Below are 27,983 nucleotides of genomic sequence, written 5' to 3'. Positions count from 1 at the left end.
GGAGGCTGAGGCAAGAGAATTGCCTAAGCCCAAGAGTTTGAGGTTGCTGTGAACTGTGATGCCACAGCACTCTACCCAGGGTGACAGCTAGAGACTCTGTCTTAAAAAAAAAAAAAAAAAAAAAGAGAGAGAGAAAAAGAAAAAGATAATAGAGGATTTTTTTTTTTTTTTTGGAGACAGAGCCTCAAGCTATCGCCCTGGGTAGAGTCCGGTGGTATCACAGCTCACAGCAACCTCCAACTCCTAGGCTTAAGCAATTCTCTTGCCTTAGCCTCCCAAGTAGTTGGGACTACAGGTGCCCACCCACAATGCCCGGCTGTTTTTTGGTTGTAGTTGTCATTGTTGTTTGGCAGGCCCAGGCTGGATTCGAACCTACCAGCTCTGGTGTATGTGGCTGGCGCCTTAGCCTCTTGAGCTATAGGCGCCGAGCCGATACTAGAGGATTTAGTTTGATATTAGTTAAAAAGTCAAGTTTAACTCACTTGGCAGGTTAAATATGTTTAGTAAAAAACTAAGTAAATAATGCTTTTATATAATCACACTTCCATTCAATAACAAGGTTTTCATTCATGGAACAAAAGCTCAAGTGCAATTCTCATCTTCTCTATTGCATCCTCAATAGTTACTACAGTTGCACATGCTATAGCCCTCAAAGTTATTTTAATAACCTAAGCCAAAAGGTAAAAGAAATAGTACTATTTCCTGTCTTTCAATAAAGACAAAACCTAAGAACTAGATGATATACTTTCCTAAATTATATTTTAAAATGGCTCCATTATTCCTAATTACCTGAGTTTGTTAATATCTGTTGAACAGGAGTCACACCTGCAGGGAGTGCTAAGGTAGCAGCTGTAGCAGCAGCACTCTGAAAGCACAAAAAAGGAACGAAAAAGAAAAATTAAAGCCACATATGTACATAATATGTATCTCATTGTTTATCTCTAGAATATTTTAGTAGTATATGAAATTGTTTGCTATATACCAAACTGGAAAAGTTCTAACAATAAGACTAAATCCCATTCTATAAATTGATATAAGACCAACCTAACCTAAATGACCTACTTAGTTATTTCAAGCAATTAAATAGAACAATATAATTGGTTTTTTCCCCCTAGAGAATGTGCTCTAGGGAAATCTCATGAGGAAATCTTACAAGTATTGTAGTTTTCTTTCGCCCTCCCCCTTCAAACTTCTTTAAAGATCAAACTTTCCTATATCCAATCTAACACATACATTTTTAGAAAACAGCTATAAGAACAAGTGTTGTGCAATACACACAAAGTACCTATTCCATTATTTCACCCTTTCCCACTCTTTGTTTCCTTACCCTCAAATCCTTGTTTTCAATCAATGTATCTGAGGAAAAGTATAATCATCTTTTTAGAATTCTTAACTTTTGGCCAAGCACAGTGGCTCATTCATGCCTGTAATCCTAGCACTCTGAGAGGCCGAGGCAAATGGACTGCCCTGAGCTTACTAACTGCAATACAGACCCTCTAAAGTAAGACTTTTTTTTAAAGGGTAGAGTTAATAAGAAATTTGGGACCTTACAGTGGAATCTTTTTTTTTTTTTTTTTTTGAGACAAGAGTCTCATTATGCCACCCTCAGTAGAGTGCCATGGCGTCACAGCTCACAGGAACCTCAAACTCTTGGGCTTAACCGATTCTCTTGCCTCAGCCTCCCAAGTAGCTGGGACTACAGGTGACCGCCACAATACCCAGCTATTTTTTGTTGCAGTTGTCATTGTTGTTTAGCTGGCTCGGGCTGGGTTCGAACCCACCAGCCTCAGTGTATATGGCTGGCACCGTAACCACTGTGCTGTGGGCACCAAGCCATTTTTTTTAAGTAATAAAAATTCTTGGGGCAGCACCTGTGGCTCAAGAAGTAGGGCATGGGCCCCGTATACGGGAGGTGGCAGGTTCAAACCCAGCCCCAGCCAAAATCTGCAAAAAAAAGAAAAAATAAAAACAATAAAAATTCTTGGCTGGGTGCCCACAGCTCAGTGGTTAGGGCGCTGGCCACATGCGCCAGGGCTGGTGGGTTCGAACCTGGCCCAGGCCTGCTAAACGACGACGACAACAACAGCAGCAATAACAAAAAACAGCCGGGCCTTGTGATGGGCGTCTCTAGTCCCAGCCACTCGGCAGGCTGAGGCAAGAGAATCACTTAAGCCCAAGAGGTCGCTGTAAGCTATGCCCCATGATACTCTACCAAGGGTGACACAGTAAGACACTGTCTCAAAAATAAAATAAAATAAAAGATAATAGTAATAATTTAAAAAATTCTTGTAAGAAATGGAAAGACATGAAGTTCTATGATTTTTAAAAGATTCTAGTAACTTGAACTGGACATTTATTAACTTAAAAAATGCAATTTCTAGTATCATGTAGAAACGTGTAATTCTGCCAAGGTATGAATTTGTGAGGCCAGCAGTATGTAGAAGAAAATAATTTGTCTAGTGAGTGAGCCGTTTCTTACATGGCTTATAAATCACAGTAAGCTTTCTGTTTCACTAATTATCACTGACAAAGGAGAAGTGATTTTTAAGAATACTGCTTTTTGGTTAAAAATAAAAAATCTCATGGTGGCGCCTGTGGCTCAAAGGGGTAGGGCGCTGTTCCCATATACCGGAGGTGGTGGGTTCAAACCCAGCCCTGGCCAAAAACCACAAAAAAAATAAAAATAAAAAAATAAAAAATCTCATTGCTAGCATGAGTTACACAGGCTAAGAGAACTTTTTAAGAGATCTTTTCAAATCATTATTTAAAATAATGATTCTTACCTTTAAATAAATTTTGGCTGAATTTAAAAATGAAGTATCAGAGCTGAGACAGCACTCTATTTATGAAATTAACAGTATGTTTTAAACGAAAAGTCACTAACATACACTCTTATCAGATTGTGTTTTAATATTTTATTTAAAAAAAAAAAAAAAAAAAAACTTCCAGGATGTAAGTAAAGATTTTCTAAGAATCTGAAGTTCTTCCAATTTTACAGTTAAATTTACCTACATTTGATTAGAAATATTATATAAGTGTAACTTGAGATATCGCTCAGAAATATCTATATTCTAATATAATTCAACTAGCTAAAATGTCATTTTTAGGTAGCAATTTACACAGAATAAGAAAATTTATTAGTCTATATATTATGATTAAGTCAGAACAAGTATTTTTATTTTATTTATTTTTTTAAAGACAAAGTCTCACTTTGTCATCCTTGGTAGAGTGTCGTAGTGTCACAGCTCACAGCAACCTCCAGCTCTTGGGCTTAGGTGATTCCTTTGCCTCAGCCTCCTGAGTAGCTGGGACTACAGACACCCGCCACAACCCCTGGCTATTTTTTTGTTGCAGTTTTGGCCGGGGCCGGTTCAAACCCACCACCCTCGGATATGGGGCCAGCACCCTACTCCCTGAGCCACAGTCACCACCCCAGAACAAGTATTTTTAAATATTTCATTTTAAAAAGTTATCCTGAACTATACAAATAGTTCAACTTCACTTTTTAAAAGTTTGTAATTCTTAACATTATTGACCTCTTATATAATTGATAAGTCTCCCAAAACAGAACTACAAGGGCTGCCTGACAAGTATCTAGCTGTGTCTCCTCTATTTTTTTTTTATTACATGGCTGGATAGTTCCAGACAGTCCTCACACACTTGGCATAATAGATTTGGTCCTAAACCTCCTTTTCATAGCAGAGGATGAAATAATTCTCACAAAGCACCAATCGTTTGGTTTTTTTTTTTAACAGAAGAACTGCATAATTTTATGAGCCTTAATAAATAAGCTTTAGATTTGCTGCTAAATCCAATATTCAGAAAATTAAATAAAACAGCTGTTTTGTTCAAGTCTTCAATGAACTTCAAGTTGTTAATATGCAATACACATAAGGGGTAATTTCAATTTGGGTTAGAATAAGCAGAGCTGAAGAAAGTGCTACATTCCAAGTCTTACCATGTTTGATGCATTCATATGCTGTATCAGCTTAGAATCAGGAACAATAACTTGTGGTGCTGCGGCTATAAAAAATAAAAATAAAAAAAGAGCATACGCATACAAGAAACTATGAGACTACTTTTTAATTACAAGAATGCTATACAATTCTGAAAACTTTTTTCATGTTTTCTACATTGTCTGCATTCAAATATCCTCAATCATTAGATATCTCAGAATATTACAAATTTCCACTGCAAATAATATCTGTGAGATACCCACCTTATACCGGAAAACATCAATAAAAACAATTTAAGTGACATTTTCTATGGATGCCAGAGAATTTAGGAACATGAAGTAGTGAGGTATTTAACACATAAACATACGCACTCCTACGCATTCCTAAGAATGCATGTTTGTGAAATCTGTACATTTCCCACACAATCTTGTCTTGCTAACTCATTAATAACGGTTTACTGATACAATGATACCACTGTTGAATTATTAATCCATTAAGAGTAAACTCAAAAAGCTATAACTAGTTTTTTAATCTATTAATACATAGTCCTTTTCTCCCTATATGATAGTTGCCAAAATAATGGACTTTGATTATTTTGGACAGCAACTTTCAACAGCTGTTTAAAAACTAACAAATCAGTAATAATGGTAATGTTATTTAATAGTAAAAGGAATTAAGTGTTTGATTCCGCAAATTTCAGAGAACAAACAGATAATCACATTATCCCAATATTCTCTGAGTGAAGAAAATCATATTTTAATTTATGATGACCTAAAATCCTAGTGCCAGGCCTGAAGGCAATAGGAGGAACAGTCATCAATAAATGATTAAAAGGATAAAATTATTTGATAAAAGGCATAGATTAAAATCTCATTCAATATAAGAGTAAAATAACCCAAATAGCTCTTCCTCCTATGTATCACTATATTTTAAATCTTACATCTACTCTGAGATGAGGCAAATGGTAACTAATCGATAACCTCAGAACAAACATTTCATTTATCTACACTGACCTTTCAAGTTAACAGTAGATTCACTCAATTAGAATGCCCCTAAAGTTTTATAACTGAATAGATGTTTGTCGTCAGGGAAAATACTGGCTATAGGTAATGGATCAAAAGCTTTTTCAGGGCCTGTATTTTCTTTAGCTGTGAAATGTAGCCAAGGGCTATTCTACAAGCCCTTTTACAAAGTATTCATTAAACAGTTATCTATAAAATGATTTGCAGAGTTCAAAGCACAAGGGGCTTGAACACGTGTTTTTTCTTACTTTTAAATCAAGTAATATAAATCAATATATGTCATATATCCACTCTCAACTTGTAAGAAATCTGTCACTTCAGATTTACATATACCATGGAATTGAATTTTCAGACTGCCAAAATATAGTACAAAACTCCATCATTTAAGATATATTCATAAAAACTGGCTGGGCGCAGTGGCTCACACCCTATAATCCTAGCACTCTGGGAGGCCCAAGAGGAAGAATCAGTTGAGGTCAGGATTTCAAGATCAGCATGAACAAGAATGAGACCCCATCTATAGCAGAAATAGAAAAAATAAGCCCGGTGTTATGGTATGTCCCTGTTATCCCAGCTATTAAAGAGCCTGAGTCAAGAAGATATAGCTTGAGCTCAGGCGTTTGAAGTTACTATGAGCTATGATGCCATGATACTCTGGGGCAACAGAATGAGACTCTGTCTCCAAAAAAAAAAAAAAAGAAAAGAAAAAGTAAACTACAACATATCCTTGAAGGAATACGTGTTTCACAAAAAAATGAAGACAACTATCTTACCACACAAAATAATAAAGGCCCCAGAAAAGAGAATCCACATATTATACAAATTTATACATATGCATGCCTCTCAGCTAACAGAAAGAAGAAAAAAACAAAATCGACGATCTTTTTTTTTTTTTTAATGTTTACCAAGTGCCTTTTAAAAATAAGACCCAAGAAACCCAGAATATTTTTCTTCTTTCAAAATGACAAATTCACCCAAGTAATTAAGTAGGAAAACACTCTGGTCTCACCTTGCTGCGATGCAGGAATAAGAACCTGCTGAGTTTGTGCTTGCTGAGGTACCGTTTGCTGAGGTTGAGCTTGCTGATGATGGTGATGATGGTGATGCTGTGGCTGCTGGGGCTGATGCTGCTGTTGAACTTGCAATAAAAGCTGTTGTTCTTCTGAATGAAATCCATCTACTGCCCTAGACTGCATTAGTTTATTCTCCCATAACTAAGGCAAAGAATATTAAAGATTTCTAAGTGGGAAAAAAAATCCTCTGGATATATAAACAGAACATTTTTAATTAATCTATTTATATAATTCTTTCATTTTAAAAACTGATACAGCCACAAAAATACAATTCTTACTCAAATGTAAACAATAATGAAAACAACATTTTAAAGCATCAAACTCGTTTTTACCATTTCAGATTACTGGAGAATTTCTTTTATATATATCATTGACAATCATTCTACAGTAATTCACTAATCAGATATTATTTAGTGAAGAATTTCATATAAACAACTTTTTAAGTAAAGATTATTCTCTGTAATATCAAAACCATTATTAAGCTACATTATGGAACTCCTTTTTTTTTTTTGCAATGTGAGTCTCATTCAGTCACTCTGGGTAGAGTGCTGTGGCATCATAGCTCACAGCAACCTCAAACTCCTAGGGTCAAACCATCCTCTTGCCTCAAGGCCTCCCAAGTAGCTGGGACCATAGGCTCCCACCACAATGCCCAGTTAGTTTTTCTATTTTTAGTAGAGTCACGGTCTGGCTTTGCTTAAGGCTGGTCTAGAACTCCTAAGCTGAAGCAATCCTCCCACTTTGGCCTCCCAGAGTGCTAGGATTAGAGGTGTGAGCCACCATGCCTGGCCTGTTTATGGAACTCTTAACACAAAATTTTCTGCCTCTTAAATAACATATACAGAATATAAAGTCATCTAGTCATCTAGAAAATAAGAAACAGGCAATTCCTGAATCAGAAAAGCCCAACTTTCCATCTGTCCAATCCTACATAAAAAAAAAAAGAAACTGCAATGTCTATAGGCCCAAAGGTTTTCTCCACCCCTCACATTCCTTAAAATTTCCCATTCTTTCATTATGCCAAAAATAATCCTTTGTTTAGCCACTTGTATTTTCTCATTTCACCCTTGAATAGCTTCTGTGATAGAAAAGTTAGAAATAGACAGAAATAAAAAGAAAACATATGCAACTATTTCATTCTTCTCCCTAACACATTTCCTCTATCCCAGGTTTAGTGTTCAATCTAGAGCTTTAACCCTGTAAGAAACTGCTTGAAAAAGTCATAAACTATTGCTTGAAAAAAAAATAGAAATTAATTCAGCCATTTTGCACACAAAGACCTACACACATTCTGTTTCCTCCTCCAGGATTTGCTCTTAGAATATTGCCTAAGTCTCTCCTCACCTGAGGTTTTTATCAGATCCTTCAAGAAGTTCCTGTTGCCATCACAAGGAGAGTTTTTTATATAATCTTCTGACCCTTCTAAACCATTTTAGACATTCTAGATTTGTGTCTACTTTCTAGTAAAAATTCCACATCTCTAGAGGCTAAATAAAAGAGTAAACTAAAGGTTAATTTCCCAGTACAACCATTCCAATCAGGAAACCAGTTAGTTCTGGTTTGGCCATTAATGTGACCAAATCATTTACCTTCCTCACCTAATACAGGGGCAAACTGAATTAGACTACTTCTAAACTCATTTGCAGCTGATAAATCTAAGTCTCTGCTAACCTCAGACTAAAAGCAGCTAGCCTCTTCCCAACTAGCCACATCACAACTAATACATATGTAAGGTTTCCAAACATTCTACTATCACCCAAACTTAGTATATCTTTTTCTCTGTTCCAAAACAAAACAAAGTCAGGTTTCTTGTGAGCCAAAACTCAAGGTAAAAAAAAGGCCTATTAATTAATGCTTTAAGTGGCCCGGCATCATAGCTCAGTGAGTGGGGAGAGAATCGCTTAAGTAAGCAAGAGAATCGCTTAAGCCCAAGAGTTAGAGGTTGCTGTGAGCTGTGATGCCACAGCATTCTACCCAGGGCTACATAGTGAGACTTTGTCTCAAAAATAATAGTAATAATAATAATAATAATGCTTTAAAAGTAATACTTTTTTTAAAACCATAATTTTCTAAATTTAATGCTTCACTTTTATCACCTCCAATTGATCTACCCATTGTAATCTGGACCCATCACCTCAAATGAAGCTTCTATGACAATGGCTAAGTACTGAGTACCACAACTTACCTAGCCACCCAAGTCAACAACCTAAGGAGTCAGAATCTACCCCACTGTATCATTATGTCTATTTCCCATCTGAAGCACTGTTCCAATCATCCCTATTATTATGGCTCTAGTCCCTTCTGCCCACCAGTACTACTGCAAAGTACAGTGATAGTGACTGAGCTCATTAAATCCTACATCAAGTCATGCATTCTACAATTACGGAGCATCTCTTGTATGCCATACACTGTTACAGGCACTGAGAGAGTGAATAAACCTGACAAAAGTTCTTATCCTCACAGAGCCTACATTCCAATGGAAACTTGTACTTCTAACCTGTAAGGAAGGAAGGAAACTTGTACTTCTAACTATAAAACAGTGCTCCTAAAACTGTGGTTCCAGAGCCAAAAACATCAGCATCACATGGAACTTGTTAAAAAACTCTAATTCTCGGGTGGCGCCTGTGGCTCAAGGAGTGGGGCACCAGTCCCATAGGCCAGAGGTGGCGGGTTCAAACCCAGCCCCAGCCAAAAGAAAAAAATAAAATAAAATAAAATAAAATAAAAAAACAGAAAAGTAGGGCGGCGCCTGTGGCTCAACGGGTAGGGCGCCGGTCCCATATGCCGGAGGTGGCGGGTTCAAGCCCAGCCCCGGCCAAAAAAAAAAAAAAAAAACAGAAAAGTAAAAAAAAAAAAAAAATTCTAATTCTCAGGCTCAGAGCCTGTAGCACAGTGGTTATGGTGTCAGCCACATACACTGAGGTGGTTGAGTTCAAACCTCTCCCGGGCCACCTAAATGAGGACACCTGGAACAAAAAATAGCCAGGCGTGGTGGCAGACACCCGTAGTCCCAGCTACATGGGAGGCTGAGGCAAGAGAATCACTTGAGCCCAAGAGTTTGATGTTGCTGAGTGGTAGACGTCGCAGCACTCTATCGAGGGCGACATAGTAAGACTCTGTCTCCAAAAAAAATGCTAATTCTCAGGTCTCACCCCAGACCTACTTAATCAGTAGCTCTGGGGATGAAGCTGACAATCTATTTTAACAAACTCTCCAGGTTATTCTGATGCATGCTACAGTGAGAATAGATGTGTGTGTATCTAATAACCTAAAATACTAATTTACATAAGATTTCCGTGTCCCACTATCAAATCAGACTCTCTGGAGTATGCTCCCAAATCTGCATTTTTAATTAGCACCCTAGATGATCTTTCTCACTGTAAACATCAGACTCCTTAGTATGACACAGATTATCATATACCAACTGCTACTATAATGTAACTTGTACTCTATTTCCACACAGTACCAAACTATTAATACTTATAGTTCCCTGAATATAGCACACACAACCTTAGACCAATGATTTTCAGCTGATATGCTGTGAAAATTTTTAAAAAACACTAATTACATTTTTTTTGAGACAGAGTCTAACTTTGCTGCCCTCGATAAAGTGCTATGACGTCATAAATCACAGCAACCTCAAACTCTTTTTTTTTTTGCTAGGGCTGGGTCTGAACCCACCACCTTCGGCATATGGGGCTGGCCCTACTCTGCTGAGCCACAGGCACTGCCTGACCTCAAACTCTTGGGCTCAAGTGATTCTCTTATCTCAGCCTCCCAAGTAGCTGGGACAACAGGCGCCAGCCACAACACCTGGCTATTTTTAGAGATGAGGTCTTACTCTGGCTCAGGCTGGTCTCAAACTCGTGAGCTCAGGCAATCCACCTGCTTCAGCCTCCCACAGTGCTAGGATTACATGTGAGCCACCATGCCTGGCCTTACATTATTTTGAAGAAAGTTCAAAGTACAGCAAATATATATTCTTTTTATTACTTTTTTTAAAAAGCAACAATCTACATGTGCCGTGGAAGTTTAACTATAATTATAGGTTCAAGTGTGTTGTGAGATAAAAAAGGTTGAAAACACTGACTCTGACTATTCCTTGTGATAGGCAGTTTTTCCTCACAATTCCCTAGATAAGTCAAATCAAAGTCACACAGCCTCAAAGAAAAACACTCACTGCTTCTATGCATTAGAAACATTTCTATTTTTGTACTTACCACACTAAATCCACTATTTCTACTAAAATACAAACTTCTTCTGAGTAGTGACTGTCTTTACTCAAGATGTAACTAACGACTAATAACTTACCAGTCAATTCATATTAATTTCAAAGATGAAAAGGGAAAACAAAGTATTTTTTAGAATAATGTTTTCTCCTTAAGGATGCTGATGCTAGGGACATTTCAGATAGGACAATTGTTTATCATACAGAATGGTCCTGCAGGAAATGCAACATATCCGGCTCCTGACTATTAAATGCTATCATGAAATATGAACAAGGCCCCAAACACTTCTAACAGTTTTGAAGCACAAGGGTTAAGGACAGGAAGTTTAAGGTATAGTCTATTGAGAATGAGTATTTACCAAGTACCATGTTAACATTCTAGGTAAATGTGAGAAATACAGAAATAGTGCAAGTACTTTGTATTAAGCTTCTAACATCAATATAAAGTTTGAATTAACTAAACATTTACAGCTTTCAATTTCATTTTTGTATCATTTTTATGTATCAAAATGTTAATTTCTAACATCAACTGTTTAAAATAATTGCTAATACAGTTTTGGCAACAGCAGTCACTACTAAAACTATTAAAGTCAATCAGGAATACTAAATTGTCATTTATCTATTTATTTTGCTTAGAAAATAGGAAGAATTTTTTTCCCTCATTTTCACAGTATTCCCTTTTCCCCCAACAAGTAACTATTTTACTGGCAGCTCTGCTTCAGTAATCTTTGCCAGGTATCTAGAATTAGGATGAAAACTCATCTTCTGTTCCCGAAATGATTCAGATGTTTACCATGTTAACTAGTCTCAGTTCCAACTACCCTGTAAGTATAGATTCATTTTTCACAAGAATCCTAAAAGCTAGGCATTATCATCTCTTTTTTATGGAAAAAGAACAAGGAGTTGGTAAATTACCCAGTAACACCAACTAATAGCAGGCCAAATGGGTACAGAAGCCAGACAATCTGATTCCAGTGTCCTGGTCAAAGCTGGTCCTTGAGCATGAGTATCTCTTTGCTTACTTCATCCTAATCCCAGCTCTAATCTAAACTTCTAATCTCTGAACTGTGTTCCTGCTAACAGTGCAGGTGACTGACCCTCAAAATCATCTCAGGTACGCAACTCTTGTACCTTTCCCTCGTTTAATTAACATTGTTTGTATCTCTATCCCTTCTAAGCTTGTCAGAGCATATTCCAAGTCTACTTTTTTCATTAAAATGTGATGAAAACTGTGTTAGAAAGTCTAAAGCCTTTTCCTACTTTCACAAAAAACATCTAGCTCTTGGATAAAACATATTCCATTTCTAGGTTCCTAAGAAGGAATACTGGAGAAAGAGCTTCCCCGAAGAGCAAATGAAATGAAACAACAGATTATTCAGTTTATGGTCTAAGTATTTATACATAATTATAGAATATCAAGTATCTATACATAACTAGAGTATATGTAGACTCATAAAAGTATATGTAGTCCTTGACTGAGGTGATTTATACCCCAGAGACATTTGGTAATGTCTGGAAGCACTTTTGGTCACAACTGAGGGGTGCTACTGGCATCTAGTGGGCAGAGACAAGTTATGATGCTAACATCCTACAATGAATAGGACATCCTACAATGAATACCTGCAACAAAGCAGTCCAAAATGTCAACAATGTCAAGGTTGAGAAATCTGAAACTACAGGCAGATAAACTGAGTTTCACATTTATTTCACAGTGAGGAAACTTTCCTCATTGCATTTGTTTTATATTTATAGCTCCCATAGTACTTGCTGTTTGAATAAGGTAGGTCGGACAGCCTAGAACAGTGGTTCTCAACCTTCCTAATGCCGCGACCCTTTAATACAGTTTCTCATGTTGTGGTGATCCCCAACCATAAAATTATTTTCGTTGTTACTTCATAACTGTAATTTTGCTACTGTTATGAATCGTAATGTAAATATCTGGTATGCAGGATGTATTTTCTTTTTTTTTTTTTTTGTAGAGACAGAGTCTTACTGTACCGCCCTCGGGTAGAGGGCCGTGGCGTCACACGGCTCATAGCAACCTCTAACTCTTGGGCTTACGCGATTCTCTTGCCTCAGCCTCCCGAGCAGCTGGGACTACAGGCGCCCGCCACAACGCCCGGCTATTTTTTGTTGTTGTTGTTGCAGTTTGGCCGGGTCTGGGTTTGAACCCGCCACCCTCAGCATATGGGGCCAGCACCCTACTCACTGAGCCACAGGCGCCGCCCTGCAGGATGTATTTTCATTGTTACAAAGGGGTTGCGACCCACAGGTTGAGAACTGCTGGCCTAGAGATAGGATGATCCTGTCATCTCCTTTGAAGAGAATGACTATCATTCCCATCCACGGTAACTCACCGATCTCAACTACGTCTTATAGTCGAATACAGATTAACTGGCCTGGTGATGGCACATGCATGTAATCCCAGCTACTTAGGAGGCTAAGGTAGGAAAAGCACTTGAGCCCAGGAGTTCCAGGCTGTAGCATGCTATGCCAATCAGATGTCTACAGTAAGTTCGGCGTCAACATGGTGACCTCCCAAAAGTAGGGAACCACTAAGTTACCTAAAGAACAGTGAACTGGCTCAGGTCAGAAACGGAGCAGGTCAGAACTCCCACACTGACCAGCAGTAGGCTCATACCTGTGAATAGCTACTGCATTCCAGCCTGGATAACATAGCAATATGGAGGTCTCATTAAAACAAATAAACGAATAAATTAAAAAAAACAGGCTGGGCCCAGTGGCTCACTTCTGCCATCCTTGTACTCTGGGAGTCTAAGGTGGGTGGATTGCCTGAGCTCAGGAGTTTCAGACCAGCATGAGCAAGACCCCCATCTCTACTAAAAATAAAACAATTAGCTAGGTGTTGTGGTAGGCACCTGTAGTCCCAACTGCTTGGGAGACTGAGGTAAGAGGATCACTTGAGCCCAGAGTTTGAGGATGCTGTGAGCTGACATCATGTCACAAGAGCAACAGAGCAAAACTATCTCAAAAAATAATTTTAGGGGGCGATACCTGTGGCTCAAGGAGTAGGGCGCCAGCCCCATATACCAGGGGTGGCCAGTTCAAACCTGGCCCCAGCCAAAATGGCAAAAAAAAAAAAAAAAATAATAATAATAATTTTATTTTTATTTTAAAATATAGCCAGGGACAGTGGTTCACGCCTGTAATCCTAATATTCTGGGATGCCAAGGCAGGTAAACTGCCTGAGCTCAGGAGTTCAAGACCAACCTGAGCAAAAGTGAGACCCCCATCCCCAAGAGTTTGAGGTTGCTGTGAGCTACAATGCCACAGCACTCAATCTCAAGGAGACTGAATGAGATTCTGACTCAAAAAATAAAATAAAATATATACATACGCATATATATATATACGTATATATGGAATTATTGAAAACCAAGACTATATATATTCTCTTTCTATCTCCCATAGTTCACACATTAAAGTAGGTGTATAGTCGTTTAGAGGTTCAAGAAATAATACCAAGAATTGGGATGGAACTTTTTTTATCATCTTCCTTTCTGCATTATCTAATTAACTCTCAAATTATATGCATTCTCATCACTTATCTTACTTGCTAATCTAATTCACAAGTGCATCCTTTATAGCCTTCTGTAAAATTTTGAGAAAAGTTTATAAAATGACCCAAAAAGGGGAAGAGGAAGATAGACCTAATAACAAAGTCCTTCATAAACCATAAAATGTAAAATAAATGGGCTCAGCACCTATAGCTCCAGTGGCTAGGGCACCAGCCACATACACCAGAGCTGGCAGGTTTGAATCCGGCCTGGGCCCACCAAACAACAATGACAACTACAACCCCCCCCCCCAAATCCGAAAAAAATAGTTGGGTGCTGTGGCAGGCACCTGTAGTCCCAGCTACTTGGGAGGCTGACGCAAGAAAATCACTTAAGCCCAAGAGCTTGAGGTTGCTGTGAGCTGTGACGCCATGGCACTCTACCCAAAGTGACAGCTTGAGCCTCTGTCTCAAAATAAATAAATAAATAAAGTAAAATGTTTTGTTACTACGAATGCTTAAACTTGACAGTCCAATATGGCAGTTAACAGCCACATGTAATCATTTAAGTTTAGATTAATAAATAAAAATTTATTTCTTCACACTAACCACATTTAATAGTCACATGTGACTAGTGGCTACCATACTGATGTACACAGACACACAACATTTTCATCACCACAGAAAGTTCTAATGGACAATGCTAGCTGTCTGGTTGTTAAATCTAGGGCACATTCTAGAAATTTTAATGAGATCCTGAAGAAATTCAGTGCAGATAATTAAAATAACAAACTCATTTTAGTCTAACAGTTTTATTTTTAACTCCAATTACAATCCAAGTAAAAGAGTATGGCCCATTTAAAAACAACAAAAATATTAAACTATTTTGTTCAGTAAATTCTAGAACCACGTTTGTTATTAATCAGTTCAATTAAATACTTAACAAATGGCAACTATATATGCCATACATTGTGATAGAAACTGAGGATTCAAATTTGAGTAAGTCACATTTTTGTCATTAAAAATGAACCATATGGCTCACACCTGTAATCTTAGCACTCTGGGATGCTGAGGCAGTTGGATTGCCTAAGCTCACAAGTTCTAGACCAGCCTGAGCCAGAGCAAGACCTCACCTTCAAAAAAAAATAGCTGGGCGTTGTAGGGGGCACCTATAGTCCCAGCTACTTGGGAGGCTGAGGCAAGAGAATCGCTTAAGCCCAAGAGTTTGAGGTTGCTGTTAGTTGTGACACCATGGCACTCTACCAAGGGCAACAAAGTTGAGACTCTGTCTCAAAAAAATAAAAAGAACCATTAAACTAAAATTCACTTCCTGACCTATAAAATACATGCTAAGAAAGTAAATAAGACAAATATAATAAAAATGAAGACAGAGACATTTGGTCTTAAAGACATTTGGTCTCTAGATTCTCTAAGAGAGAATGTCTTGATTATACTGAAACCAGTAGGAAAATCAATTCTCCAAATTTTCACTGTGAAAAGCAAGAGTAGGTAACAACCTGGAATTAGAACTACTTTGACCTAAAGAAAAATAATTAAAGTCTTTAGGATAGATTTTCTACACCTAAATGTATCTTCTACCTAAGGTTACAAAACTACAGGGACGACCATTGTTAAGAATATAAAATAGGGCGGTGCCTGTGGCTCAAGGAGTAGGATGCCGGCCCCATATACCGGGGGTGGTGGGTTCAAACCCAGCCCCAGCCAAAAACTGAAAAAAAAAAAAAGAACATAAGAATATAAAATAAAATGCGAAACACTCATTCCGTATAACATTTAATCATAATAAGCTTGTTGTTATTATTCATATTCCTGATACTCTTGCTCTTGCTGCTTGAGCAATTTCTATTGTTGTTCTTCTAGAGCTAGCATTCTTAATTTGTTGTTTTTTTTTTTTTGGGGAGACAGTCTCAAGCTGTTGCCCTCAGTAGAGTACCATGGCATCACAGCTCACAACAACCTCAAACTTTTGGGCTTAAGCAATTCTCTTGCCTCAGCCTCCCAAGTAACTGGACTACAGGCGCTTAATTTGTCTTTTTAATTTTTTTTTTTTTTTGAGAGAGAGTCTCACTTCGTTGCCCTTGGTAGAGTGCAGTGACATCACAACTCACAGCAACCTCAAACTATTAGGTTTGTCTCAGCCTCCCAAGTAGTATATTTTTAATTTTTTTCAGATAGGGTCTCTCACTCTATCAGCCAGGATAGAGTACCATGGCACAGGCATAGCTCACTATCATCTTGAACTCCAGACTCAAGCAATCCTCCTGTCTTATACTTCCAAGTAGCTAGTACTACAGCCACTCCAGCTAATTTTTTTTTTTTTTTTTAATTTTTTGTGGAGACAAGATCTTACTATGTTGCCTGTGTGGGTCTTACTTGAGCTCCTGGCCTCAAGCAATCCTCCCATTTCAGCCTCCCAAAGTGCTAGGACTGTAGGTTGTGAGTCAGTGCATCAATACCATTTGTATTTTTAGATACCTATTCTTTAATATCAGCAACGTTTACATTTCTCCCAAACTAAATATTTCCTCATCTTACTTGTACCCATATATTCTTCCTTCCTCACACATTCAGATTCTTATTGAAAACTCTAGAGAAGTTACCTCTAGATGCCTAAACATTTTTTATTGCCACAATAAAGATAAGATTTGCTTTATTTAATATGAGTTTGTTGGGCAGGGTATGGCGGCTCATGCCTGAAACCTTGGTACTTTGGAAGGCCAAAGTGGAAGAACGGCTTGATGTCAGGAGTTCCAGATCAGCCTAAGCAAGAGCAAAACCCCATCTCTACCAAAAAATAGAAAAATTAGCCAGTCATAGTGGCAAGTGCCTATAGCCCCAGCTGCTTAGGAGGCTGAGGTAGGAGGATTGCTTGAGCCAAGGAGTTTTAAGGTGCAGTGAGCTACGATGATACCGCTGCACTCTAGCCAGATTGACAGAGCAAGAACTTGCCACAAACAGTGGAGGTGGGAGGGTGGGCTCAGCACCCATAGCTCAGTGGTTAGGGCGCCAGCCACAGACACCAGAGCTGGTGGGTTTGAACCTGGCCCGGGCCTGCTAAACCATAATGACAACTGCAACAGGAAAATAGTGGGGCATTGTGGCAGGCACCTGTAGTACCAGCTACTTGTGAGGCTGAGGCAAGAGAATCGCTCAAGCCCAAGAGTTTGAGGTTGCTGTGAGCCACGACACTCTACTGAGGGCGACACAGTGAGACACTGCCTCAAAAAAACAAGAAGTTGCAATCTCTACACCAATGCTGAATGAGACCACAACAAATGTTCTTTAGCAGAAGATGACTGCTTATTTGTACATAGCCCTAATCAAACTCAATATACAATTTCCAGCAGTTCTAAAACTTTGATTTCAGAACCTTCAAAAATTACTGAGAACCTCAAAGAGCTTTGGTATGTGTTAATTTTATCTACCTATATTCATTCACAGTAATAGAAATTATAAAATTATAAAAGTTTTTTTAACATCCCCTAATTCATTTGGAAATAATACATTCATTACATGTTAACAAACATGTCTTTTCTGAAATAACCAGATTTTCAGAGCAAGAAATAGGCGAAACAAAATGACTTTTACCAAAGGATTTTAAGTTCTTGAGTCATATCCTTCACGTGAGTCAAATGTTAGGCTTTTGTATTTATTTTACTTTGGGAGCTGGTTTTCTGTCTTTTGGATATAAGCAGAAATATTTAGATTTTTTTTTATTAGCATTTGTGTTTTCCTGGTGTTGTAATGACTCATGAAATTGTAGAATGTTTTCACTCTGTAAGTTAGAATAGTGGTTCTCAAAGTATAATCTATGTACTCCTTGGTTCTCCCCAGAGGCTCTGAGAGTCTATAATCTAAATGCTCAAGTCTGAAAAATCAGACCTATAATACCAGCACTCTGGGAGGCTGAGGCGGGAGGATCACTTGAGCTCAAGAGTTCTAGACCAGCCTGAGCAAAGCAAAACCTTATCTCTACTAAAAATAGAAAAATTAGCCAAGCGTTGTGGTGGGTGCCTATAGTCCCAGCTACTTGGGGAGGCTGAGGCAAAAGGATCCAACCCCTTGAGCCCAAGAGTTTGAGGTTGCTGTGAGCTAAGCTGATGCAATAGCACTCTAGCCTGGTGAACAGAATGAGACTCTGTCTCAAAGCAAATAAATGAAAAATAAAATCAGCATCCTTCATTAAACTATACTGTCTCCTTCAGGAATGTCAAACTTTTATCCTAGGGAAAAACTATAGGCCAGGGGGTGGATTGCTTTAGCTGAGGAGTTCAAGACCAGCCTGAGCAAGAACAAGACCACATCACTACTAAAAATAGAAAAAATCCACTGTCTCCTTCAGCAAAGTCAAACTTTTATCCTATGGAAAAACTATAGGCCAAGGAGTAGAGTCCTCTAGATCAGGAGTTCAAGACCAGCCTGAGCAAGACCAAGACCACATCACTACTAAAAACAGAAAAAACCCAGCTGCGTTGTGATACATGTCTATAGTCCCAGCTACTGAGAAGGCTACGGCAAGGGGATTGCTTGAGACCAAGAGCTGGAAGTTGCTGTCAGCTATAATGCCATGGCACTGTACCAAGCGCAACACAAAGAGACTCTTTCTCAAAGAAAAAAAGAAGAAGGAGGAGGAAAAAAACATAAAAAAAACTATACATTTACTTCCAACTAGAGAGAATTTGGAAGGGGATTAGTATAAACATTTTTAAAAAGAGACAAAAACTCACAGTTTTTAGTTCCATCAGGACTTGTTCATCCACTCCGTCATCCAGAAAGATGTCTCTCACATCGTTAATAACATCTTCAATCACAGATCTGTATAATTTAGGCTTTAAAAGAAAAATTAAAACTATTGAAAAGGTTATTATGTGTTAAAAGGTTCACAAATTCAAAACAAATAACGTTTTTTGCCAATTATCTAAAACTAATTTCAAAATGCGTGACTTTAAAGATGTGGCCATCCTATAAACAACATTTGCCCTAGCTAAACTGGATTTTATAGCTATGTACTTAAAGGTGAAGTTTTAAGACTATCTACTGGACTTTTATATTCAGAGGTTAAACAGAAGGTCCTTATGCATACTAGGTCCAAACAATTTCCGGTTATAATTCCCTATGGTGTAATTAAAACACCTAATGTGATGTCTGATAAAAGCTTTTTGGGTTGCGTATGTCTGGCTCGTGTTATATACCTCCTGGTTTGAAACCTGTTAGATCCTATAACCTCGCCACTAAATCTTAAGACTTTGGAAAAATGTCCAGCAGTCATTTGCCTACTAGTAAATCTGCAACCTAATGACTATTCAAATTAAAAATCACTCGTTTCAGCTACTTGTCTGTGTCTTCATGCTATACCACTAAAATGCTCACATTTTTATACCCAAAATAACAGGTTTCTGGGTCCCAGAGGAACAGAGTACACTGATCGTCTTTCCTATGATCTCTCTTCTTCTACTCCTGCCCAGGTGACACTATGGAACATTATCAGGAAAACCTCTGACGTTCATTTTATTGTTATTACAGTTGGTATTACCTGAAGGGGGACATGGGGTGGGGGAGCAGAGGATCTATCTACCTTTTAGAAGGTTGCCAGAAGGATAAAATGAGAATACATGTGAAAGAATTTCAAAAGCATAAAGTATTTTCTAAAAACCAAAAGGTAGGAGATAGAACAATTAGCCTAATCCACACCCTAAGTCTAACCTGTGAAATTTCCAAGTTTGATGATAAAACTAGAGCTGCTTCATTTTAAATCCTACCCATTATCACAGGACACTTTCTTTAACGTTTTGTCGTTATTTTCATGTTTTATACCTTGCTTAAAGTAAAGGTTGCTGGCTAGCTAATAAATCCAGGAGTTTGCTCTTATAAACAACTCTAGAGAGAAATAAATATTTGGTTACCATCTCTCTCATTATAGGGAAACCTTTAAGAAAAAGTGGCCTTGCCTAAGAAATATGTCCTTTTGCCTAGTCAAAGATACAAATGAGTTTTCCAGTACAATTTATCTCAATTATTAAAAACTTTTCATTCCCCTTTCATTACGTCAACCAAAAAAGAATCTAGGCTCATTTCCTTACTATTTCTCACTAAGCTGCTTTCTGATTTTGCCAAATCTTCCTCTGTGAACTTTGACTCCTCTGTAAAATGTGCACCTCTTCAGTGCTTCTTTAACATTCTAATTCCATGTATAAGGAAAAGTATATCTGACTATGGATGTCATCTTACCTAAAGCAATTTAAATACTAAATTACAAAAATATATCTATAAATTGCTTTTTACCAATAACTCCTCAAGGCATTAACAAGAGAAAATGAATCTTAAATTGGCAGTATAAATCTCAAACAACAATGTGTATTTTTTTTCCTGCAAACTGTATGTTATTTCACCTCTAAATTTCTCTTGCTCAGACATCCCAACATTTGTAGGTACAAATCTGCTTTTTTCTTGCTTAGAGATTTTGTCTTTTGTGTCTTAAAGAACCTAATTTGACCACAAGCACTATAGTTGAGAGAAGACTTTATGAAGTACACATTTAGCAGAATTGGTCAATTTAAAAGTCCTCAAAATACTAATTTTACAACTGTATATAGGAACACAGGCACTATTTGTAATGGTAATTTTTTAATTAATACTTAAAATTCTACACATCACTTGAGGCAAAGTTTTTGTCTTTTACTAAGTGGAAAGTTATTTAGACTAGCTAATTTTTAAAAACAAGACAGTCCTAATCTAAAAACTGGTAAATTCGAGGGTCACTAATGGCATTATCGTGTGACTAGAAATTCCTTTCCAAAGTATTAGTTCCTCCATGTAATGTTGGAAGACAAACTGGATTAATTTTTATACCTGATGTGATGTTAATATCCAATGCAATAAAATTCTACCCAGAATTTTTATTTTTTTAAATCCAGTTCCCAAAAGTCTCCTCAGTCTAAGTACTGGCAATTTCCCTACACATGAATGTGCTGTGGAAAATAAAGTACTATTTAAAGCTTAAGGCACTTAACTATTTCTTTGAAATGCTTTGTGCCTTTTATGTTTATTATAGGAAAAAAATAGAGATATATTAGAAGCTGTATTTCTAGCATATTTCCTGAATACCTGATGAACAAAATACTACCAAACCAACTTCTATGCAGCTTACACTCTAATGTAGAAAGCATTTTTTTAATTCCTGAAAATAATGCACACATTTTCCAATACAAGAAAAAAAAATCACATAGAACACCTGATCTAAAATTTTCTTTTTAAAACCGTTAAAGAAAAAATTTTAAAACAAAATGAAAAGACAGCACGGCAATTCGGTTATCTTTCTCCTAACAAAAGAAGGTAAATCCTAGCGGCTGCACCAAAACAAAAATTGGGGGCTCTAAACGTAGCCCCTGTCGGATGCCAAAGAGGAGCGCTAAGAAAAGGACCTGGAAATCCCTAGAGCTCTGCACGCGCCCGCCTCTCGCCTCGGGAGCACGCACCTCCCAGCCCCGCGCTCAGCAGCTCTCACTATTTAAAGCCGGATCTGGTGTTTAAATGGAGAGGCGGTGACGTAGGCCTGAAAAGCACCTTCCCATCCTGGCAGAGTCTATATTAGAGAGCGGCAATGGCTCTATATAAACAGGGCAGCCAAAGGGAGGAGGACCACAAGGCTCAGGGACTGAAAAGCAGGGTAAGCGGACGCAGCCATGATGGATCGCCCCGAGTCGCCAACCGACGGCGCCGGGCGGCCGCGGGCTCGGATGCGGCACTGGGACCGGGCAAAAACGTGTTTTATTGTTACAATAAAAATAAGAGTTGGGTGGACTAGTGATCACATTGCGTTGGTGACTGAAAAGGTTATTTTATGTGACTGCTTTTTGCAAACCTACGTGATCGCCAAGTAACCAAAAAGGGACAAACGGGAAGTAGGCAAATTTCAAGGCGAAAGCAGGGGCACTTTGATCACTGTAGGCTTTTTTGGTTTGTTTTGGTGCTTTTGCTAGTCGAAGATACGATGGGAGTTTTGCTTCCCCTTCGCCATTTTACCCTTTCGGAAGGAACTGAGATAAGTGCTTTTCAACCTTCGTCCTTTAAAAAAAAAAAAAAAACTAAAATGGCCCCAAGTGAAGGTTCCCAAAGCACAACCGCCAGGAAAAACCCCAACTAACTATTAACCTTCCACTGCATTTAAGTGGATCGCGGTGGGTCCTGGGGATTCGCCCAATTCCCCAGACACGGTTTTTGTTCTACAGCTGCTCAAGGAGCCATCGCCGAGTCAGCGCGGACGGGCCCTTCGGGGAAGCGGCGGCTCCCCGCCCGCCCGGCCGCTCGGCCGCCGGGGTTCGGGGCCGGGGCCGCGCGTCTGCCCGGGCCCAACCGCCTCCGTGGCCCGGCCCGGCCCGCGGCGGCCCCAGGCCCCGCCGGCGCCCCCGCCCGCCCCGCCGCCGCGAGCCCTCGGCGCCCCCCCGCGCCCGCCGCCCGCCGCCCCGGCCCGCTCCGCCCGAGGCGGGAAGCGGCGGCGGCGGCCGCGCGGGCGGCTCAAGAGTCGAGGCCGGGAGTCGCCGCCTTCCCCGCCCCCGCCCGGTCCGGCCGTTGCTGCCGCCTGAACGAAGCCCCCGCCGGCCACCGAACCACGTCCTTACCACGGTGTTTGTATTTGCCGAGTTCGCCATTTCCACACACAACACAAACAAGAGGGGGCAACCCCGAGAAAACAAGATAAAAACAAAACAAAACAAAAACTAAAACACCTGGAGGGTGACCCAAGTCACCGCAAGATTGAAGGGGGGAATTTAACAAAATCGATCCTGAAGGAGTAGGGGGAGCGATGAGAGGAGGAGGGGGACACTCCTCCCGCAGCTAAAAACCTCGAGAATCGCCTTTAAAAAAAAAGCCACGACCCTTCAGGGGTCCGGGGGGCGTTGCCCGCTCCCCACCCGGCGCGAAGGAGGGAAACCACCACCAGTAGCCGCTCCCCGCGCCGCCGCTGCCGCCACCGGCTGCAGCTCCAGCCGTCCGGTCCGCCCGCTTCTCCCCTTTATATAGCGAGCCCAACAGCGCAAGCAGTCGCCGCCGCCGCTGCCGCCGAGAGACAGGGCGGAGGGGGAGGGAGGGGCGGAAAGGGCGGGGGCAGAGGTGGGCGGGGCTGAGCGCGAGACACCGCGAGAGCCGCAAGCGCAGGCGCGCCAGGGCGGAGGCCGCCGCGAGCCGCAGCGTCACGCGCCGTGGAGGGGACTGGAGTAGTGAAGGCGGACCTCCGCCTCCCCAAGTCTCGCGTGATCACGTGGTTGGCACCCAGGCGGAAGTCTCGGCGGTTCTTTGCAATTAGGGTTTTGCAATGAGGGGTTTGCAAAGCCTTGCTGGAAAAGACGTGAGTTCTGGTGTCACTCGAGTGCAAAGCTGGCTGGGACCGCCTCCTATCAGACGTCTCCGTGCCGTCCCGCCTTGGGGAAACTAGGAATTGTGGGAGGGGCAGTGGTGAATGCCTCACTAGGAATGGCCGCGGAGTCCTGGTCACGTGGCGCATCTTCCGGCCACTGGCCCGTTGGGACTCCGCTCAATTTAAATGCGGAGTCATCTCTCGATTTGTGAGCTAGATTAGCACGGTGGGCTTGGCATTTTTTGCGCTTCCCGCTGAAGGTGGGCCTTTCACTTACAGAATTACAGGCTTGTTTTTGAAGGGCGTAAAAGTTGATCTGAGCCCACTGTATTGGTAACCTCTGAACAGTTTGTCCACATATTGAGTCCAGCTACGAAGTCCCGGAGTTAAGTTCCTCAAAGGCTCAACTGCCACTAGTCTATGAACTTAAAACTACTTCTCACCATGGTGGAAATGCCAAAAAGGAAATTCTAACCCCTAGATTACACCAGCACGATAATTTCCCCTAGTTTCTAAAAATATTGCTAAAATACTGTTGACTCCATGTGGCCAGCATGTAGTGACAAATCACGTCTTCAGTACGCCCTTGACCCACCAACTTCACATGGCCTCTAGCTGCAGAGCAAGCAAGCATGTTCGCATCTCGGAATGCAATTCAATAGGCCTTTGACCTGCTCTGCCCAAGCAAATCCTGCCTTTATATCAAGTTTGCGAGCAAAACAGAGAATGCTCTGTTTAGAAGGTAGAACTCATAGTACCTAATTTTCTTGTGCTTAGGAATTTTGAGATTTGGAAGGGAGTTTTAACTCAAAAAGCAAAGCAAAATAAAATGTGAGACCAGATTCGAAGAATATCAAAAACGTCTTACCGGGAAAGATGCGCCCTAGCGTGACCTGAAGGAAGAGTTAAAAGCAGGGGCCGTTAATACTTTAAACATGAGAGTGAATGAGTGTAAAGAATATCTGTCAACCTTGAGATCCCGTAAACTCCATTCTCAACACTTAATTGCTTATCAGTTCCCTGTACAGCTGCGTGGTCTGGAGCACAGATAAGGGGGGTTGAGGGGGTAAGGAAATTAGTGATTTTTCTCTGGGAAGCTGAGGCCGGTGGCTTGCTTGAGCTCAAGACTTTGAGACCAGCCTGAGCAACAGTGAGACCAGATCTCTAAAAATAGCCGGTGGCCTGTAGTCCCAGCTATTCGGGAGGCTGGGGCAAGAGAATCACTTGAGCCCAAGAGTTTGAGTTGCTGTGAGCTATGACGCCACAGCACTTTATCCCAGGGCAACCGGGTAACACTCGGTCTCAAAAGAAAGAATGAAAGAAATTAGTAGTTTTTGAAATTGATACAGGACAAGTGGCGTCCCAGCCAGCTTGTGGAGCTGGGGAGAGGGGTGCAGACCTGCGGCCTCCCACTTGGCAGTGTTGATGCCGTGGCAGCCAGCAGAGGAACCAGAAGGTTGGAGGGTAGGCAGGGGGCCCCTGCAGGAAGCTCCAGTAGCCAGGGGGCTCAGACAACTGCTGGGGAGACACCGGCACCTTAGGCTGAACAGGGAACCCCCATTTTCTAGGCCTGGTCAATTTCATGTAAGTTTCCTAGGCCTGGGAATGAAAGGGATTGTAGCCATTTATTTGCGACCCAGACATGATGTCCCAGACATGTTAAATGCTGAATGTAAGAGGGGTGGGGGGCCAGACACAACCCAGACATGATGTTCCAGACAGGCTAAATGTAACTACCCAGGGCCCCATGCAACTATATATACCCCTAGATAAAGAATCCAGAGAGAGATATACAGACAGAGAGCTTTTCTCTCCCGACTTGGGTTTTCTCTCTCTGCCAGGAACTCTGGCATTTTTGTATTCTTTTCTGTAAAAAAATCCTGTCTTACCACTGATCTGTGGTCCATGGGATTCATTCTTTGAATCACCAAAACCAAGAACCTTCTGAAGAGCGAAATTCTGGTATCAAAATGAAATTAGTGGTATTTGTATAAAATTGTGATTGCATCAACATTTGTAATTCATGTAATATTCACCTGACAATTAGCTCCAAAAGGTATACTAAACCATACTACTGGTAAATGTCATTGCATATTATTTTATGAAAACTTTAAAAAAAAAAAAAAAGACATTACTTCCTTGTAGACGTAAGTCCTACTGTATGCACAAGAATCCCTTACTTTCCACCTAGTTTTCTTCCCTACCACTTGGTATTCTTTTCTGTTTGTTTTTTGTTGTTGTTGTTTTGTTGATGTAGAGCCTCACTTTGTCACCGTCAGTAGAGTGCCCTGGCATTATACCTCAAACTCTTGGACTTCAGCGATTCTCTTCCCTCAGCCTCCCAGTAGCTAGGACTACAGCCATCCAACACAACACCAGACTATTTTTTTAGAGAAGAATCTTACTCTTGCTCAAGCTGGTCTCCAACTCCTGAATTCAAGCAATTCACCTATCTCAGCCTCCCAGAGTGTTAGGATTACAGACGTGAGCCATCGTGACAGGCCTCACTTGGGGTATCCTTAATTAAATGGTCAAGTGTTTTACCCTCAGTTAGGGTTAAGGCCAGTGCGGACAGGACAAGGAAGAAAACTTATAACGTGCTTTCCACGGAATAAATTGTGTTTAAGGGGATCGAGGACACAGATGTGCTCTGATGGGTCTGACTTGTGAAATAAAGGAATAGTATTGGATAAAAGGCAGAAAACTCAATCCTAGCCTCCTTAAGACTTTCAGACTACCTGAAAGCTCTGAGTTGACCTCTCTCTTTACAGGTTCTAGATTGCAGCAGTACTTAGCATTTGATTAATATCTACCCAGGTACCTTCACATTCCAATATATATTCCATATGATGACTACTTATGGATGGTAGCCATCATATAGATTCCATTCAAATATATTGGATTTTCAATCTCTCATTTAGATATTATATGTGACAGCCAATTTAGTTTTTAGAAAGAATTTTCTGATCATCACCAAAATTGTAGGACTGAATATTTGGGACCTATCGCTCTTTAATTCACAAAACTGAAAACGTGTGAGCAGAAAACTTCTCCCTTGTAAGACTAGATTTAACATCCTATTTAAATTTTTGTCTGAACTTTACATTCTTTGTAACCTAAAGCTTGAATACAGTTTTGTACCATATGAAACATTTATGCTTGATTTCTGGTTTGTAAACTTACATTTTGTAACAGCCTATTTAAACAAATAGATATGTCGGTGGTGCCTGTGGCTCAAAGGACTAGGGCACCGGCCCCATATCCTGGAGGTGGTGAGTTCAAACCCAGCCCCAGCCAAAAACTGCAAAAAAATAAAAATTAAAAAAAAAATTAAAAAAACCAAATAGATATGTTATAGTGCTCTCTTTTCTTTGATGAATGTTTGTGTATTTTCACTTTACCATGTTTTATGTTAGAGATAAAAAGTTGCTTTCTTTTAATACTAATATGCAGCTAAAACATTGAACTACAAAAGAAGAAAAGGAAAAATCGATATATAAATTTTCAAAATTTATATGACAAAATGACACAAAACTTTATAAGGCCGAACATTAAAATATTTCACTGTCCAAATGGTTGTTTTAGCAACAATACTAAGAACAAAAGCTAAAAAGAGTGATCACAGATAATGGCTTAAACAAAAATCTCATGACTCCCCTTTAGTCTCTATTTTTTAAATAAGAAAGGAAGTAAGAAAAGGACAGAAGAAAGAAAAGGAAAGAAAGCTAATTTTCAGGCATATTGCACAACCCCCAGTGGTTCTCAACCTATGGGTCGCGACCCACAGGAACTGTATTAAAGGGCCACAGCATTAGGAAGGTTGAGAACCCCCCGCCTTACATGCTCAGTTGTATTAGGCAGTTTTGAAGGATATGAAAGTGAAGAGGGAAAATCTATCTCAAGCTTACTAATTCTAATAAAAGTACCTATTGTAAAGTGTAATGTATAATCACAGCATCCGGGCGGTGCCTGTGGCTCAGTCGGTAAGGCACCGGCCCCATATACCGAGGGTGGCGGGTTCAAACCCGGCCCTGGCCAAACTGCAACCAAAAAATAGCCAGGCGTTGTGGCGGGCGCCTGTAGTCCCAGCTACTCAGGAGGCTGAGGCAAGAGAATCGCTTAAGCCCGGGAGTTGGAGGTTGCTGTGAGCTGCGTGAGGCCACGGCACTCTACCGAGGGCCATAAAGTGAGACTCTGTCTCTACAAAAAAAAATCACAGCATCCATTTACTTTTTCGAAAATAGATGTATTTCAGTACTACCCCACCAAAAGTTATACATATTCAAATTTCACCTATTTTTTAGGCCTTCACAAAAACTAAAAAAAAAAAAACCTGTCCCTTTCTACATCCACTAAGTTTTGGTGTGGTGGCAATAAGAAGGAATTGCTGACTACATAAATTACTTTTATGCATGAAGAAGAGATTTAAAAAAAAAATTTTTTTTTAGTATTCTCTTCCTTTCTTCTACCTTAGAGTTTGAAATTGCTACTTCATGTCTTAAAACGGCAACTTATTAGTAATTATTTTCTGTGTACTAAAATATAAGGCAGCTTATGGTGACCAAGGGAAAATAATTTAGTGAATTAACTTAGTATGGAGTTTTGATGGAAACAGGCTAGACTGCCACTAATTTACTCCATGACCCTCTACCATGACTAAGTCTCTCTGGGTAAATAGGTGAAATTATTGCCACCTGTGTGGTTACTGGGAAAATCAAAGATACTAGAAAGTACTTTGACAAATACTTGACAGACATTTTTATTATTAATGGTAACTATAAAAAGTTAAATCAGTATCATCAACACAGGGG

The 27,983-nt window shown here is 39.9% G+C and overlaps 1 protein-coding gene and 1 non-coding gene across 2 annotated transcripts in view; both read right to left on the bottom strand.

The window, feature by feature from the left end:
• The window catches only part of GTF2A1 (general transcription factor IIA subunit 1), a 45,295-nt gene extending 22,415 nt beyond the window's left edge, over positions 1–22,880 (bottom strand). The window contains exons 1-5 of the mRNA XM_053602812.1: positions 22,436–22,880; positions 18,545–18,646; positions 5,988–6,192; positions 3,959–4,023; positions 790–865 (exon numbers count right to left, since the gene is read on the bottom strand). Coding sequence (XP_053458787.1) covers positions 790–865; positions 3,959–4,023; positions 5,988–6,192; positions 18,545–18,646; positions 22,436–22,465 — 478 coding nt within the window. The 5' untranslated portion in view covers positions 22,466–22,880. The remainder of the gene's footprint in view (positions 1–789; positions 866–3,958; positions 4,024–5,987; positions 6,193–18,544; positions 18,647–22,435) is intronic.
• On the bottom strand, positions 4,632–4,775 carry LOC128595238 (small nucleolar RNA SNORA79). The gene has a single exon (XR_008382883.1). It is a non-coding gene; the product is annotated as a small nucleolar RNA SNORA79 (small nucleolar RNA).
• Positions 22,881–27,983: the final 5,103 nt, after the last annotated feature.

Source organism: Nycticebus coucang, chromosome 9, assembly GCF_027406575.1.
Source record: "Nycticebus coucang isolate mNycCou1 chromosome 9, mNycCou1.pri, whole genome shotgun sequence".
Lineage (NCBI taxonomy): Eukaryota > Metazoa > Chordata > Mammalia > Primates > Lorisidae > Nycticebus > Nycticebus coucang.
This window is presented reverse-complemented; position numbering and strand designations above follow the sequence as displayed.